The 17,266-nt window shown below is 44.0% G+C and overlaps 1 protein-coding gene across 1 annotated transcript; it reads right to left on the bottom strand.

Annotated features, from left to right (window-relative positions):
- Positions 1-3,799: 3,799 nt before the first annotated feature.
- LOC123128991 (uncharacterized) lies at positions 3,800-13,384 on the bottom strand. Its single transcript, XM_044549117.1, has 6 exons — positions 11,155-13,384; positions 10,765-11,074; positions 8,652-9,016; positions 8,416-8,514; positions 4,541-7,626; positions 3,800-4,420 (listed from the first exon to the last, which is right to left on the bottom strand). Coding segments are annotated over exons 4-6 (3,105 nt in total). The 5' UTR covers positions 8,434-8,514; positions 8,652-9,016; positions 10,765-11,074; positions 11,155-13,384; the 3' UTR covers positions 3,800-4,419.
- Between the last annotated feature and the right edge of the window lie 3,882 nt (positions 13,385-17,266).

Here is a 17,266-nt window from a genome sequence, read left to right on the forward strand (position 1 = left end):
CTTTCTTGTCGGATACGCTCAAATGTTCACACCTTGGAGTAATGGATGGTTGTGTGCATCAATCCTTGCATGCAGACGCTGTGATTTTAGCCTCCTTTTCAAAAATAAAAGTACACTTCCATGAAGGCAAGTAAGCAGTGACAATGTTGACACATTAAGGATTTCATGCATACAGTTCAAAGTGCACGACTCAATTTATTGTACGTGAACAATCTCATATTTCAATGTAAACAATCATTTCAGATGACATTCAAGAAGATGACGAACAATCGTTTCATTTTATACTTTGTAGGATGTATGCATCAACTATTGCAGAGCACAGGGTTTTGTTTAACCTCATTTAATTTCGAATAACAAAAAAAACAGACACTATCATGACGACAGGTAAGCAATGACGATGTGTGTACACAAATGATTTCATCCATCCAAACCCAGCCAAAGACTGAAGTTCGAATCAAATCACTCGATTTACTGTGAACAATCTCATCTTCAAACACAGGCAACCATTTTAGTATTTCAAAATAGCTCTTGATGTAGAGTAAATTTGTAAACTTTAGACTTGTGTTCGTCGTTTGGACATAACTAGCCTGATGCAATTAATCAAGACAATTTCCCAATAACTCTCGATGTAGAGTAATCTATATGATATGCATATTGATTTTCAAACGTAACTAGTTCATGACGCAGACACGAAAATATTATGCACACTCAGTTTGCAATATAGTGCCTCATCACATCAAGCTGAGATGCAGCCGGCCGGTGACGAACAATCGTTTTACTTGATACTTTGTAGGACTAGTAAATGCGCACGTGCAACACACGTTAAATATTTAGGCAATATATTAATTCGCGTGGATTTTAGGTATGCTATAATTTGTGTGTTAATCATGTGATTAGTGTAATATATTTGGTATGATATTAATTGCACGTTAAACACATTTAACGCTCGCCATTGGAGCAGTCTAGGTCGTTGGATTAACTTAGTTCAATGGCTGAGATCAGTTGGATCTGCCCCTTTGGGTCTTTTTATATTGGTATAGATGTATGCTGAATGCATCGCCGAGATGCAGAGGCAGGGGTTATCCTCCTTTTCAGAAACAAAAAATAACTATTGCATAGCACAGGGATTTACCCTATTTTTGGAAGAACAAAAAAGTACGTACACTGTCATCAAGGCATGCATTAACGATTTCATCCATCCAACCCAGCTAAAGACTGAAGTTTGAAGCAGACAACTCCATTTACTGGGAACAATCTCATCTGGTCCTCTTCAAACAAACACGTCCAAGCCTGCACACAGTCATTTATGAAAACTTAGTTCATTTGGTTGAGCTAAGTAGGGTCAGAGGGTACCATGTAGGTTCAAATCTACATCCCTGATAAATTTTGATGGCGGTCCAATAATAAAATTAGTTAAGCCTGAGGGTATCAACAAATCATTTTTTGTCTGATATGCTCAAATGGGCAAATGGTAACCTTGCAATAATGGATGGTTAATTGTGTGCATCAACCCTTCCATACAGAGGCTGTGATTTTACCCTCCTTTTTGAAAATAAAAGCGCACTTCCATAAAGGCGAGTAAGCTGTGCGCGTAAAAAAGGGTGTGTAAGCTGCGACAATGTTAACACATTAACGTTGTTCAAGAGTTTATCCGATTAATCAGTTAACGGGTCAGCTAATCGCTACTCATAGGGTGGCCAAATTGAATAGCGCTTATTCATCATATTAACTTGTGAAGCCGATTAATTGGCCTATCAGACCGATTAATCGGTTGTTAGGCCGATTAATCGCTGCTTACCCATTAACTTGTGGACAGATAAAGCCCAAAATTTTGCCCTGTAACCCCTCCCATCCGCCTCTTGCTCCTCAATAGCTAGGGTTCAACCAAACAGTAGCATATTTTGGTATATGTTACATAGTAGAGAACATGAGAGTATGGGATAATACATAAAAAACTATCACTCTATATATGTTGGCAAGTTTCTATTTAATCTACCGATTAATGTTGGACCAATTAATCTAGTTAATAGGCCGATCCACCGATTAATCGTTACTCCCAAGCCGATCGAGCAGCTACCGGTTACCGATTTCCTGAACAATGGCATTAAAGGACTTCATGTGTATAGTTCAAAGTGGACACCGTGAACAATCTCATCTTTCAATGTAAACAATCATTTCAGATGCCTTTCAAGCAAGGGACGAACAATCGTTTCAGTCCATACTTTGTAGGATATATGCATCAACTATTGCAGGGCACAGGGGTTTGTTTACAGTCATTTAATTCCGAAGAACAAAAAAACACACACTATCATGAGGACAGGTAAGCAGTAACGACGCTTATACACAAACCATTTCATCCATCCAAACCCAGCCAAAGACTGAAGTTCGAATCAGACCACTCGATTTACTGTGAACAATCCCATCTTCAAACACACACAATCGTTTCAGTTGGTATCCGACCAACTAACGAAAACCTGGCCAACACTGGTGTCAAGCCCGAAGGCCTTCCACACGGCGGCCGACGTGCTGATCTCGTTCTCGCTGCAGCCGCTCTCACGGCCGCACTCGTCCACGACCATGGCCACCACGTAAAGCCCGTCCGCGCTCTTGATGCGGATCGTCTTGCCGCAGCGGTTGCCGGGGCCGTACCACATCGAACCCAGCGACACCAGGAACTGGTCGTCGCTGTGATACTGGCCGTCGCAGCTCGCCGGCCCGCCCTCCTCCCCTTTGTCGAAGCCGTTCACCGACATCACCGCCGAGAAGGTGTAGATCTGCCCCGCGGCGCACCACACCTGCAGAAAAACAAGGATGCCAAAGACGGCCACGACCTTGATGATGCTCGCCATGGTTACTGAGCTTGCCCTGTGTCTGAGCTTTGCTTTCTCCCAAGCTACAGGCTGTTTTTTCTAGCTACAGGCTGTTGATTGAAGGTGTTTATATATATACTTGCATGTACCTGCAGACAAAACGACGGACGTACCTACACATTTGCATGGCGCCCTTGTGGTAATCGCCGAACAACTCCTCCAAGCCTGCAGACAAAATACTAGTGTTCTCTGTTGGAGGTGAATCGCTCACCTCCCTCTAATATCTTTTTTCTCGGCTGCTTCACACAGCTGACACAGCACAATTACACAGGCGACGAGAGGTTTACCTCGCGCAAGCTTGACAGCGTCCCAAAATGCCAATTGTTCACGTACGTTTCAGACATACTCCCTCCGTCCCGGGTTACTTGTCTTAAATTTGGTATCTAGACAAATCTAAGACAACTAAATTGGGACCCATGTAGGAGTAATATTTAACAGCGTCTCACAACATCGTCAAGACGCACACCACCAAACCAAACTCACTTGCAAGTTGCAACAGCGTTTCAGTAGCCCAGCCCAGCCCAGCCCAGCATCAACAAAAACAGAGAACATTATTCAGTAGCTGGCCTCAGCCCAAGCATCCCCTTCTCTCTGCCATCTCGCTGCTCTGATGTCATCGGTATTCAGCATCAACAGTGACTTTCAACATAATTACGGATGAAATGAATCAAGCGTAATGTCGTCCCGTGAATAGCACTTGCAAAATTCCCCAGGCAACTACATTTCATCACTTGGAGAAACTGACAACCAACCAACCAAATGATACTTGCAGCTCCAAGAAACTGAACACCAACCAAATGATGCTTGCAACCACATCACTAATAGTATAACATAACCAAGTTCACGAGTACTCCCTCCGTAAAGAAATATAAGGGCGTTTAGATCCCAGGCCCTTATATTTCTTTACGGAGGGAGTACTTGTGTGTATGTACGTACGAGTATCTGTTTATTTCAAATGCATACACAACAAATACACAGCCAAAGTTAGATGAGCGATGGAAGCACAAAACCAGATGCTTCTTAGTTCAAATACATTGCAAACTGTCGTACGAGGATCAACCTCACTCACACTGCAGCCACATAGATACAGGCTGCTGTGTTTCAAACCCATTGCAAACACACATCAATCCACACAAGCATGTGCGCGGCCATGTGGATGCGATGCAAGCCACCTCAGCAGCAAAGCCACACATAAACGCACACATTGCCAAGGTCTGGGCATGTAGACACAAGCGCATACCAGACAGCTTCTTATTCCAGAGCCACGAAGGCGAGTGAGAGCCACCAAAAGCTCACACCTACACAACAAGATGCCACAAAAGCCATAAGATCAAGGTGATCGACGGCGTGACAGCCCACGCACCTGAAGGCTGAAGCTTTTCCTTCCGTGTTCGAATTGAACACCCAGCCAAAAACCCAGAGGTGTGTGGCTATCCACGAGAGCACACGAAAAGGCCAAGCGCATGCAGCAGCAGCATCAACCATAGGAGCACAACCATCCATCCAAGTCCCATGTCACGGTGGAAGAAACACATCGGTGCAGAATTCACCTAAAAAGCAAGTTTGAAAGACAACGCAATGAAAAGGGTTGAGTAACTAAGTCCAAATGCGATCAGTGCTAGTGTAGAAACGAATCAGAAATGGAATCATCAATGTGCATGCGTACTTACTATCTGAGGACGGAGACCCTGGGCAGTTTCATCTTGTATCGGGGCGTCCAACTGTCAGGGTGGTGGCCAGCATCCACCTCGACACAGCCATCCTTCTCGATCTCTATGTCATCGGTGGCCACAACCGGCAGCGGATGACACAGGTTCCAGCATCTTCTGATCACGATGGTCTTGACTGCCGGAGCCACCATCTTGAACTCGCATATCTGCTGCAGCTCCGGTAGGTCATGAAGGTGTATGGTGGTCAGCTTTGGGAATAGTACACCCTGGACGGCTATTTCTTCTGGGTACTCATTGTCCAGTGTGAAGATGTGCTTGAGGTTGCTGCAGTGGATAATGTATAGTGTCTTCAAGCTAGGGAAGGAGGGGAACCACACCGGGAGCACAAACTGGAGGCTGGGGCAGGAGCGCACATGTAGGTGCTGCAAACTTCTGAAAGTACCACCGGTGAAGTGGTAGCCTTTACTGCAGATCCAACGGGCCATTAGGAGATGCGACACCCATAAAGTCTCTAGCTTCAGCAATCCGTCCGGGCTCGTTTGGAAGACGGCGTCCACCTTGGAGCACCTCTCAACGCAGAAGTGCCTAAGCTTGTTCCCCCAAAATGGAGGAGGCACAATAGCACATACCGGGACATCATGCACGTGCAGCGATTCAGCGTATAAATCCATCAGGCCACCTAGACCACGATATTTGTCCAACTCGCTCTCCAAGAAATGGCTCCCTTCAGCGATCTCAACATGCCGATCCAACTTCATAGGCGGAGGCGGGAAAGCCTGCATTGGGAGTGATGCATCACCAATCATGCTACTGACATCGCTGTATCGGTGTGCTGGAACAAGCTGATTCAGGCTCTCTTCTTCAGAATGACCAATCTTATCACTGCATGGTGCTTCCGGTTGAACAGGCCCAACAGACACAGGTGAGGAGGTGACTTGGATATCAAAACAAACATCTCTGGGGCTATTCATACCATAATATATTAAAGAGTGCAATGACCGGACTAGCCTTGCATCAGTTATTATAGCATTCACCTGCAACTGGGAGGAATTGTTCTCTTCAATAGTTGACCGATCACACGCAGCTTCAGGTCGTGTGTCTATGTACAGCAGCTCCAGGTCCAGATTTCTCTCAAAGTCACTCTTGCCTGGAAAATTTATTGCACGAAGGTGCTCACATCCAATAAGAAATAGCCGCTTGAGCCCTGGGACTTGCACCACCATAGTTTCGAAGTCTAGTATCTTGATTGCAGTTCCAGAGAGGTCCAGCTCCAAGAGGTTGGGTAGCCCACGCAGGAACAGATTTTTCAACTGTTTACACCCTGCTAAGGAGATCTTGGAGACTTTGATATCCCTATTATTTGTTTCTGTTGTCGTAGGTGGACAGAAATGTTTGAAAGGTAGTTCAATGCTTGGTGTCCATTCGAAAGCTGGGCCATAACCATCAAAGCTGAAGGACTCAATGGACGAAGGAAGCCCACCAGGGCCATCAATGTTTTCCACCCCATCACAACCATCAAGTACAAGCACTCGAAGTCCACTCGCCTTTGATAGGCTTGTTGGCACAACTTCCATCTCAGTGTTACCTGATAAATCAAGTATCTCTATCCTTGTCTTATCCATAAAGGAGTTGCCAACATCCCTGGATGTCTCCCATTGACATGTTGGTTTGATTATTCGGAGCCTTAGAAGGTTAGGTAGCCGCCCTTGCAAGTCAGCGGTGTACTGCCAACACCTTGTTCCCTCTATATTGAGCTCTTTGATATTAGTCATGAGATCCATCTTTTCTTCAGATAATATTTCATTCCAGTCTGTGTAAGAAAGGTGTAGCACCCACAGGCTATACAAACTTGTCCACTCTGTATGATCCTCTCCGTCACCAGTTTGGTCATCTATACAACAGTCCAGTCCAAGGAATCTTAGGCGATGGCTTTTCAGGAAAGGAGGTGCTGCAAAACTGAAGGCACAACAACAGAGAACTAACACACCAAGGTTGTTGGAATGCTCAAACAAGCCATGTGGCAACGGAATTGGGTAATCCGATCTTTCAAATGCCAAGAAGAAAGATGATGCCGCTGCAGGTATAGTTTGCAAACCATGTAATTTCGTATTCCTCGATGTGACTGAAATCCAGCGGTATGGCCCTTCTTCATAGACATCATCATCTTGAAGTATCAGAAAAGGAGGCTCCGTATGTTTCATGAACTTCCTAAGCACACCATTAACCAAAGGAGCACCACGCTCCCAATTTAACTTTCCATGCAATGCAATACTGATATCCCTTGCTCTGTCCCCTTGTATGATCCCATCGCACATCCAACAGTTGGAAGCATGAGCAACCCATTGAAAGGTGTGGAAGTTACAATGCAGGAATAACTGATAGAGACAACAATCTGCAACCATTGTTGGGTCGATGTCCAGCATACATGGACTCCGAGCAACTATGGCAGCAGCCTCTTCACGTAGTATTGCTTGAAACTCTGAACTTGTTAGTCGTTCTGTGATCATAGGGTGGACACAAGAAAGAGTGTGAGTGTATCTTAGCTTGTCTGCTATCTCGGAACGCCAGTGATTCATGGTCAGGAATCTTCTTTTGAAGGTCCATATCATCATGTTGTCGCCAAATCTTGCAAATGGGGGACCAAAGGCGCCTATGTCAAACTCAACATCACTTCCATTAAGAAAAATCATCATAAATTTGCTGCCCCTCAGGGTTTGATCAATCATTTGCCCAACACGTTCTATTACACTCCTTGAACTTTCGTCAACTCCACTAAAATCATCCTCTTCATCTTGCTTGTCTAGAATGGATATCACTGAGTGGTCAAGTTTCAGTTCCTCTGCAATTAATCTCTGCATTGTTCTTTCACTTTTCCACTCTGAGCAGTCTATATGAATTATTCTGTCAAAGCATAGTTCTGGAGCGGTTCTCACAGACGGAAGCACTTTCGCTATAGATCGCAGAACTGCCGACACCCCAAATCCACCCCAACCATCAAAATAGATGATCCTTACACTGCGGTCCATCATCGGAAGAACTCGAAATATCTCCTCTCTCGCTTCATCAACATCTTTCGCAAATATTTCCTATAATAAAGTAAAATAAAAGAACGAAACTGTAAGTCAGTCAGAACACCTTTGCTAGCTACAACATTAATTAAACAAGTACCAACGTGTACTCTAAGAGTCTGAGTACTACCTCCATATCACAATGTAGGTCGTTTAAAAGTTGAGCAGAGTTAAGACCCTAGATAAATTACCATATTTACTCTTCCATTATTAGAACTATTACTAATGTATTTCACTACTTCCAGTTCCAAGCAGGAAACTACAAAGGGAAAAAAAGGAAAAACAACATTGAAATTGTACAAATAATTTTGAGAGGCACAGGGGAGTGATATTTAATGGGGTTCATGGTGAACAAACAAATGTAGGTCTTTGGAACACTCACATGATTCACATCTACTGCTTAGGCGAGGCCAATTACATAGCAATTACGGTGAGGAACACTTAATGATCTACCTGTCGTTTATTGTCATAAATATAGGTCCTTTTAGTATTCCTAACTTGTCTCAAAATAGGAATCCTTCTACATACCTATGGGTTTCAGCTCATTTTGTTAAATAAATAAATTGGCCCAGGAGCGCTCTGGCATATATGACTCTTAGCAGTGATTGCAACACTATCTAGAGACCACTATGTTTCTTTACCCAGTGTTTCCCAACCTAGTGTCCCCTTCCATCAATGAGATCGAATAATATATGTCATGCAAGCATGACTTAGGGTTGATGTAGAGAAATATTGGCATACATGACCACGAGATGCTCAACATAAGATAACTCATAGCCAAAGAAAAAACATGGACAAGAACATTACCAATTGAGGAAGACTCATGATGAATTCCTCTGCCGAAGGCCAGGAGAGCAGCAGAAAATATAATAATCTAACCCATCACTGAAGATTTCTTGCTATCACCTACTCTTGCACAACAGAATGGTAACCCGTTACTTTTGTGCTTGACCGCTCAAAGAATTAGTGCTATTTATGCAGCAGAATACTTAAAGGGCACAAAGAAAGGAAGCTAGAAAATGTTGTTGTATGTATGTGCATACCTCGACAGGAGAAGAGCAGCTTGAAGCACAAAAACTTGGACTGAACTTTCTGAAATAGTCCGATCAACTTATGCTATAGTTCTAGTGCACCGCCAGATTAGAGTAGAAATGGAAATATGCAACAGTTGCAGTTTGCGCTTTGAAGCTAGAAGCACGCGTTGGACCCCAGAAATTTGCCTCCTCACCCTGATTAAAGCATCTAAGATTCTTTGCTTGTTGCTTTCACAATTTGCTTCATGCTGCCCTTTTCCTCTTTGCCAAAGCATGAAGCAATGTGCTGCTTTTTTTCCTTTTTCCTTTTCTTATTCATTTTCTAAAGATGATTCTTACAACCATGCAGAGATACAAATATCCTGTCCTGGCCCCTGCAAAAATCATTTTCCCATGTGTGAATCGCAAGCCTACATTATATGAACCTTTTGTTTCTGACCTGATGAGTGAGTGATGAATAACAAAAATGAACCGTCAAATACACCCAGCAAGAAAACATTTCGACATGGATGCACTTTTTTGTTTTGGTCATTAATGCACTATCTCTGTGGTTAAAACATCCAAAGCTCTTACTGAATTCAGCGACATCAGAAATCTGAATTCATTAACTGTAGCATACATAAATAGAAATAGCTTGCTCAAGGGCTATACTTCCCCAAAATACACAAGGAATAAGATCAACGCTAAGAAAGCCAGATTACAGTGCCATTCATCCCCCATGGAACTAATTCATGTTCAGAACAATAGCTAGACAGACAGGAATACAATGTGCTGTAAAATGACAATGTCCTTTTTGTCTCCCACTCCCAGGTGAAGATCTGCCCAGCAAAGCAGCAAACAAACAGCAGTGTAAAGGAAGCCATACATGATTTAATCAGCTTCCTTTCTTCTTTTTCAAAATGACCTGTATTTCCTCGAGTACAGATGAAACATACTGGAGTTAAACCTGTGGAACCTACCAACCTACAACTTGTTGCTAGACATTCTAAGGGGAAATTGAAGTCCACAAACAAACACCAGGCTGTATCTTGCCAAAGATCAGGTGATTAAGAGACTCATGGTCAGAAAAGAAAATGTGTGTATCATTGCCAGGCCAATGCTTCTTCATCAGGCTGGATCTTGTTAGGATGGGATTGAACATCATTTGCCACAAAATCTTCTCAAGGCCACGGTTGGGAACAGAGTAACCTTTTACACTCATAAACAGTTAGAGGTGTATTTTACTTGTGACATACCCTTGAAAGGCAGTTGTTTCGATCGACAGTATACACAATCTGTGGCTATAAATTTAAAATCCATCTAATCGAGGCAAGAAATTCAGAATTCGAATTAGAAAATGGGGAAAAGCAATTCAATTCAAGCTCTGTGCCCTGTGCTGGATCTTGCCATAATCCTTTTTCATACTTCAGCGTGAACCCAGAGTTTTACATGTTAGATATGTTTTTCAGCTTGTAATGTGTCCTGATTATATTATATTGGTCAGTGTAGATGTGCTTTTTACTTTTTTGGACTGATAAGTTTAATTTTGATAGTATACAGTACAGAAACGTGCCTTGCACATGCAACGTTACTAGTCTCTATATGTTTGTGTTTCTCAAAAAAAAACTATATGTGTGCAAGAATATAACATATGAAGTTCCTGGCCTCTTCCAGGGAATATAACAGGCAAAGCAATTGCTTGTTCCTCACAACAAGATGGGCATGACTTGAATAAACTGTGTTCAGATTTTATATCAAGTAACAATGGATTCTATTGTTCATGTAAAACTAAAAACATCAGCCGTGTTCAGAACAAGTTACTGTGAATTGTTAGAAAATTCATATGAATCACAAGGCGTGTTGGAACAGGATCTTTATCAACTCCCATAACAGAGGTTCGCTGCTCCCTGCCCAACCCGCAATGCAGTTTCAGTTTCCGGACGCCTACCATACCTTCCTCTGCTATTCGTTGGGTGGGCATTAATAAATTCTTCAAGAGAACATCTGAAAAACATGACTAGCTAGGACAAGCCTTGCACATGTTAAAATTAAGACATACTGTAAATGTACAACAGATAAGCAACGCACCCAGGTTCAGATACTGCGTCTAATCAAAACTGAAAAGAAATTCAGGTAACTTAACTGTCTGCACCATAAAGCTGGATCGGACACTCTGAATGGCACAAGAAATCCTCGTTTGTTGTCGCCAATATCATTGTGGCTTGCATGAAATGCAGTTGCAGCAATCTACTGACAATGTCCGGACCAAAACCATGTCAACAACACCAGCAGTAGCAAGGGCCAGAATCAAAGCGTGGGTGTAGAAGGATAAGTTGATCATCTAGCAGTGAAAATAGGGTCGGCGTTAGCCCTTGGTTGTGTTCGTTTTGCATTTATTTATTTTTTGAATTTTCTTCGTCTTGCATATTTGATCAGAAGTCCTTCACAAGTCCCTGAACCATCAAGGGAGAAAGATGTCTGCATGAGAACTAAACTACAGAATTTGAACCAAAAAGTGATTTACAAATTATACCTAATGTAGGGCTGCAGGTCTTTCCACACCCACCTTGGCTGCTCCCGGAATGGTATTGCTAACCTCTCAGCTGGCGTCAATGGCAGATCAGCAACACTTAAACTATGCACCCAGATATTAGCCCAAAGCCTTTCATATAGCACTTCCCCTTGAATCATCTGCAAGTCTGCATGCATTCCTGAAGGAATGCTTCGTTCCCATATCTCTATGAAGCTGTCGAGTTTCATCTTTCCTGCGCCGAGCGCTCTTCAGGCAAACTTCCTGCTTCCTGCTTCCTGCTCAACCTTCATGCCAAATCTGCCGAGGCAGTGGGTTACAATCTTACGGGTAAAAGCATCAGATTCCATGACAGATAGCACAGCATTTTCTGGCACAGCCAGTCATGCAACAAGGAGTTGTGCAGAATCATGTCCAGAGGAGTTCAGCCCATCCACCAGCTCGCTGTCGCTGGACTGAACAAGCACACAGAGATCTTGCCACGTGTACTGTCCCTTCTTATGTCCGAAGCCATCTCCAAGATCCTCATCAAACACATTTGGCCTCTCCCTGACAAAGCTACTTAGCTTGTCGAGCCGCAGAGCCGTTCAGACTAATTCGATGCTACCAGGTGCAACTTTGATGATCGAAGCGAGCACATCATTGGCGACAGTACCATCTTCATTGGAGTGGTCAGGTCTTAGGCTTGGCGCAACTGCTTTGCCACCTGGCATCAGGAACATGGAATTGGATGTGCCCACGAACATCATGTGCAGAGAACAGCAGCAGCTTCTTCTTCAGGGCGGCCCCATACTTTCACTCTGCATCAATTTTTCTCGCAGATGGAAACACCATGTGCGCCTACTGTACAACAGTAGCTCAACAGATAATGATAACTCTATTGCAGCTGAACTAGTGGTGCAAGGATGTGATTTAATAATATAGCTGTAGTACATTTCACTGTTTATTTAACCAGCCTCGGCCTTCGGCTCGGGAACAGTCAACGTGTATTTTTCATGGTGGTGCTCTTTTCCACAGACCGTGCACTCATCTGACTAATGGGCTAATAGTGAAGAACTACATATCAACTTAGATACTACATCGATTGGTCTAGGAACTTGACAGTTGATGGCCCTAATTGATGATCTGAATAAAGAGCGTGGTTCTGACTTCTAAGGACCGGTTATTGGATCAGCAGGGTAATCTCGATGGGAGGGGCTTACCGACCCTGCAGGTGGTCGAGTAGGAGGTCGTCGCCGGCCTCAAGGAGGATGAGGTCGTCGTGATTGGCGAACGCCTCTGGTAGCACACCGACAGGCGCTGGCACCGGCAAGGTCCACTCCAGCACCACGTCGGCTCCCCCGCCGCCGCCGTCCCAGCCCCTCCCGGGCTTGCCCCCGCCCCCGCGTTCTCTATCGCTCCATCCATGGATTGGATCGAGACGATTGATCAGGCCCTCTTTAGGAACCCTCCACTACTCCAAATTCTCAACTCCCAACTCCACAAGCACATTTTGGAATTTGTCAAAGAGCTAGGCTGTCAACTCCAACTCCTCACTTGTATATTTTGATTTGTTTATTACTCAATGGACAGCCATACCCAGATACCCTGGTGTTGTATACAGAAGGTTGCAAGTTCAAATGGCAAGTATATATGACAAATGACAAATAACATGAATTTCACACAAGGAAAAATTTTGTATAGATTTCAAATTGACACAGATCCAAACAACCCAAATGTCACTGTATACCCAATATTTAAAGATCATACGAGTCTTTGGCGTTACAAGACATTGAACCAACATTCATCTTTTTTTTCAGCAGACTCATATCTGGTGTAGGATACAGAAAAGCACCAAAATCTTAATTAACAGGTGAGCTGTGGATCTCGTCCTCACCTTGCCGGATGTGCAGCACTTGAAGGTAACCGAGGGCGGGGTCGTCTGTGCCATCGGTGGAAGGAGCCAGACCAGAGCAAGCCGAGGGCGGTGGCGTCGGCGGGAGGAGCCGGACGTGGAGCACGAGGCCGAGTGCGGCGGCGTCAGTGCCGTCGGTCGGACGAGCCGGACTAGAATGAGCCGAGGGCGACGGGGTGGGTGCCGTCGATGGGCCGAGACGGACCAGAGCGAGCCGAGGGCGGCGGGGTCGACGAGCGGAGTACGGTCGAGATTTGTTGGTCAGGGGGCGATGGGAGGCGGAGTTGCTCGCCGGTGTAGTGCGGCGGCTAGGCTCAGATTTCCGATGAGACGTGTAATTTATCTGTACTCAGAAGAGAGAAGTGCATATTACACCTCCCAACTCTAGCCCTAGTCTAATATACACCCCCAACTCCAATACCGTCTAATATACACCCCCCAACTCTTAAAACTGGCCATAATTCAACCCTCTCCTTCCTGTTGACCGGTTTTGACCCAGTTTGACCGGTTTTGACTGACTGAACAGTAAAAATAAAATTTTAAAAACTATAAATATTTTTTTTGAAAAAATTCAAAAATGTTCCAAGTTTTTTTCACCGTGTGAACAGTAAATTAAAAAAAAAATCACCTTTTCAGCATGTTTGGACACCTGAGTAAATTCGAGATGTCCGTAAATTCGATTTTTTTTTCAAAATTTCAGCTTGGTGAACAGTAAAATCGATTTTTTTAAAGCCTTTTTTTGCATGGATGATGTTTGAGCGCTTGGTGAATTTTTTTGGATTTTTTCCCAAATTACTGTTCACCATGTGTGAAAATTTTGAATTTTTTTCGAATTTACGGACATCTCAAATTTACTCAGGTATCCAAACATGCTGAAAAGGTGATTTTTTTGAATTTACTGTTCACGTGTGCAAAAACTTGGAACTTTTTGAATTTTGTCAAAAACAATTGTTTTTAAAAATTTTATTTTTACTGTTCACTCAGTCAAAACCGGTCAAACTGGGTCAAAACCGGTCAACAGGGAGGGGAGGGTTGAATTCTAGCCGGTTTTGATAGTTGGGGGTGTATTTTAGACGGTATTGGAGTTGAGGGGTGTATATTAGACTAGGGCTAGAGTTGGGGGTGTAATATGCACTTCTCTCTACTCAAAACAATAAAATACTCCATCCGTATCGAAATAAGTGTCCCCTCAATTTTTGCAAAAAAAACACGTTGTCGCAAAGCCCCCCCTCGCGTCCATTGCTCCCTCCTCGCCTCTGACACACTGGCATCGGCCCTTCTCACCAACGGCCCCTCGGCACCTCCCATGTGTCCTCCTTCTCGCCTTTGTCCCTCTCGCCTCGTCCCTTCCGTCCTCACCTCGTTGACTTCCACCGAAAAAAGCTTCAATTTTTGGTGGATCCAGTGATCGGAATGCATATCCGGTGGCGGGGAAGCCGGAGGCGGGAACCCTAGCTCCAAAGAAAGCATGACGGCACTCGGCAGTGGGCAAGCAACACGACGGTTAGCGCTCTGCGGTGGGCAAGCGGGATAGCACTGGACGCTCATCGGCGCTCCAGCACCTCCTCCTTCTCCGATATCTCTAGGGTGAGCAGTAGTCCAATTTGTTTAAAAATTGTTTGTGCACAAGTTCAGTTTGTAGAAATTCAGTCAGTGGATTTAATGTACAAAACGATGTTTGTGCACTTATGTTCATCTAAATTGCATGAAACTTACACAGTGTATAGTGTGACGCCTCCGATTCAATCTTACACTAATCATACACGCAAACATGTACGATCAAGATCAGGGACTCACGGGAAGATATCACAACACTACTCTACAAATAAAATAAGTCATACAAGCATCATATTACAAGCCAGGGGCCTCGAAGGCTCGAATACAAGAGCTCGATCATAGACGAGTCCGCGGAAGCAACAATATCTGAGTACAGACATAAGTTAAACAAGTTTGCCTTAAGAAGGCTAGTACAAACTGGGATACGGATTGAAAGAGGCGCAAGCCTCCTGCCTGGGATCCTCCTAAACTACTCCTGGTCGTCGTCAGCGGGCTGCACGTAGTAGTAGGCACCTCCAGTGTAGTAGGAGTCATCGTCGACGGTGGCGTCGGGCTCCTGGACTCCATCGTCTGGTCGCAGCAATCGGGTAGAAAGGGGGAAAAGAGGGAGCAAAGCAACCGTGAGTACTCATCCAAAGTACTTGCAAGCAAGGAGGTACACTACATATGTATGCAATGGTATCAAATGAAATAAGGGTATCATATATGGACTGAACTGCAGAATGCCGGAATAAGAGGGGGATAGCTAGTCCTATCGAAGACTACGCTTCTGGTAACCTCCATCTTGCAGCAGAAGAAGAGAGTAGATGGTAAGTTCACCAAGTAACATCGCATAGCATAATCCTAATCGATGATCCTCCCCTCGTCGCCCTGTGAGAGAGTGATCACCGGTTGTATCTGGCCCTTGGAAGGGTGTGTTTTATTAAGTATCCGGTTCTAGTTGTCATAAGGTCAAGGTACAACTCCAAGTCGTCCTGTTACCGAAGATCAGGGCTATTCGAATAGATTAACTTCCCTGCAGGGGTGCACCACATTTTCCAACACGCCCGATCCCCTTTGTCCGGACACACTTTTCTGGGTCATGCCCAGCCTCAGAAGATCAACACGTCGCAGCCCTACCTAGGCACAACAGAGAGGTCAGCACGCCGGTCTAAATCCTATGGCGCAGGGGTCTGGGCCCATCGCCCATTGCACACCTGCACGTTGCGTACGCGACCGGCGAGCAGACCTAGCCTCCCTTATACAAGAGCAGATGTTCCAGTCCAACCCGGCACGCGCTGCTCAATCGCTGACGTCAAGAAGGCTTCGGCTGATACCACGATGGCGAGTGCCCATAACTGTTCCCGCGTAGTTGGTTAGTGCGTATAGGCCAGTGACCAGACTCAAATCAAATACCAAAATCTCGTTAAGCGTGTTATTTTGAAATAACTGCAGACGCCGACCAGGGCTAGGCCCACCTCTCTCCTAGGTGGTCTCAACCTACCCTGTCGCTCCGCCACAAAGATCCACTCAGAGGGCCGTCGGGACAAACGTCCTTTCGAACCCAATCCGTGAATCACTCGCGGGTACTCTTCGAGCCGACCCGTCTTTAGTCACCACAGTGTGTAGGTTACTGAATTTGACCTACTCATGTACAAACTTTTGCAATGATGTTTAAACAAAGTTCAGATGAAGTATTGTGCAGTGGCTTATTCTTTGCAGTTTTACTTATGATTGGTTGTTCACTACACATGATCAGTCTTTATTTAATGAAAATTGGTCAGCCTTAATGTGCCAATTATTCCAATTAAAGAATATGAAACTACTCAATGTGCCAACCTTACTCCATGTGGAGTATGCAAAGAATATGAAGTATTGCAAACTGCTCAATGTCAACTGCAATGTGTAAAGTTCAATCATTGTAGGAGTTCCAGACATTGTAGGAGTTCCTGTCAAGCAACAGAAGTAGGTCATGAATTAGGAGTAACTGAATTACTCTTGTTGACATGGTTACTATCATTTAGGAGTACTCATGTTGGCATAGTCAGCGTAACTTAGGAATACTAGTATTGGCATAGTTATTGTCGTTTTACTTTCGTTTACTCCCTTAATTGTATATTGTTGTTAATATGATGTCCATGATGTCATTTTATTGATGTTAATTCAATGACAATTTGTTCACTGGAGTAGGTCAATATGATATCTAGGACGTCATTTACAGTTGTTATATTGTTGTTAAGGCTTACATGAAACTAGGCTTATTATTTCAGTGACACTTGACAAAGTATGAATTTAGGAAAGTTGACAAAGTATACATTCAGAAACAATATTTGCAGTACCCTAATATTAGGAGTGCTCATGCTCACTGGAGTATCCAATAATTCCTATTCACCGGAGTAATTGTACTCAAATGTTTGTGCTTTTGTTAATTTGAAATTAGGAGAAAATCCAGTGGTATAACTAGGCTTATGGGAGTAGTATTAACTATGGTATAGGAGTAGGATTACATAGGCTTGTGGGAGTAAGGATTACCTATGGTATAGGAGTAGGATTACATAGGCTTATGGGGGTAGTATTACCTATGCTATAGGAGTAGGATCATAACTTGTCCGTTCCTTTCCTTTCCTTTCTCCTCTTTTCCTCTTTCAATTAAGCCAGTTATTCAAATTAATCCAAATTATTCCA

Source organism: Triticum aestivum, chromosome 6A (assembly GCF_018294505.1).
Source record: "Triticum aestivum cultivar Chinese Spring chromosome 6A, IWGSC CS RefSeq v2.1, whole genome shotgun sequence".
NCBI classification, from domain to species: Eukaryota; Viridiplantae; Streptophyta; class Magnoliopsida; order Poales; family Poaceae; genus Triticum; species Triticum aestivum.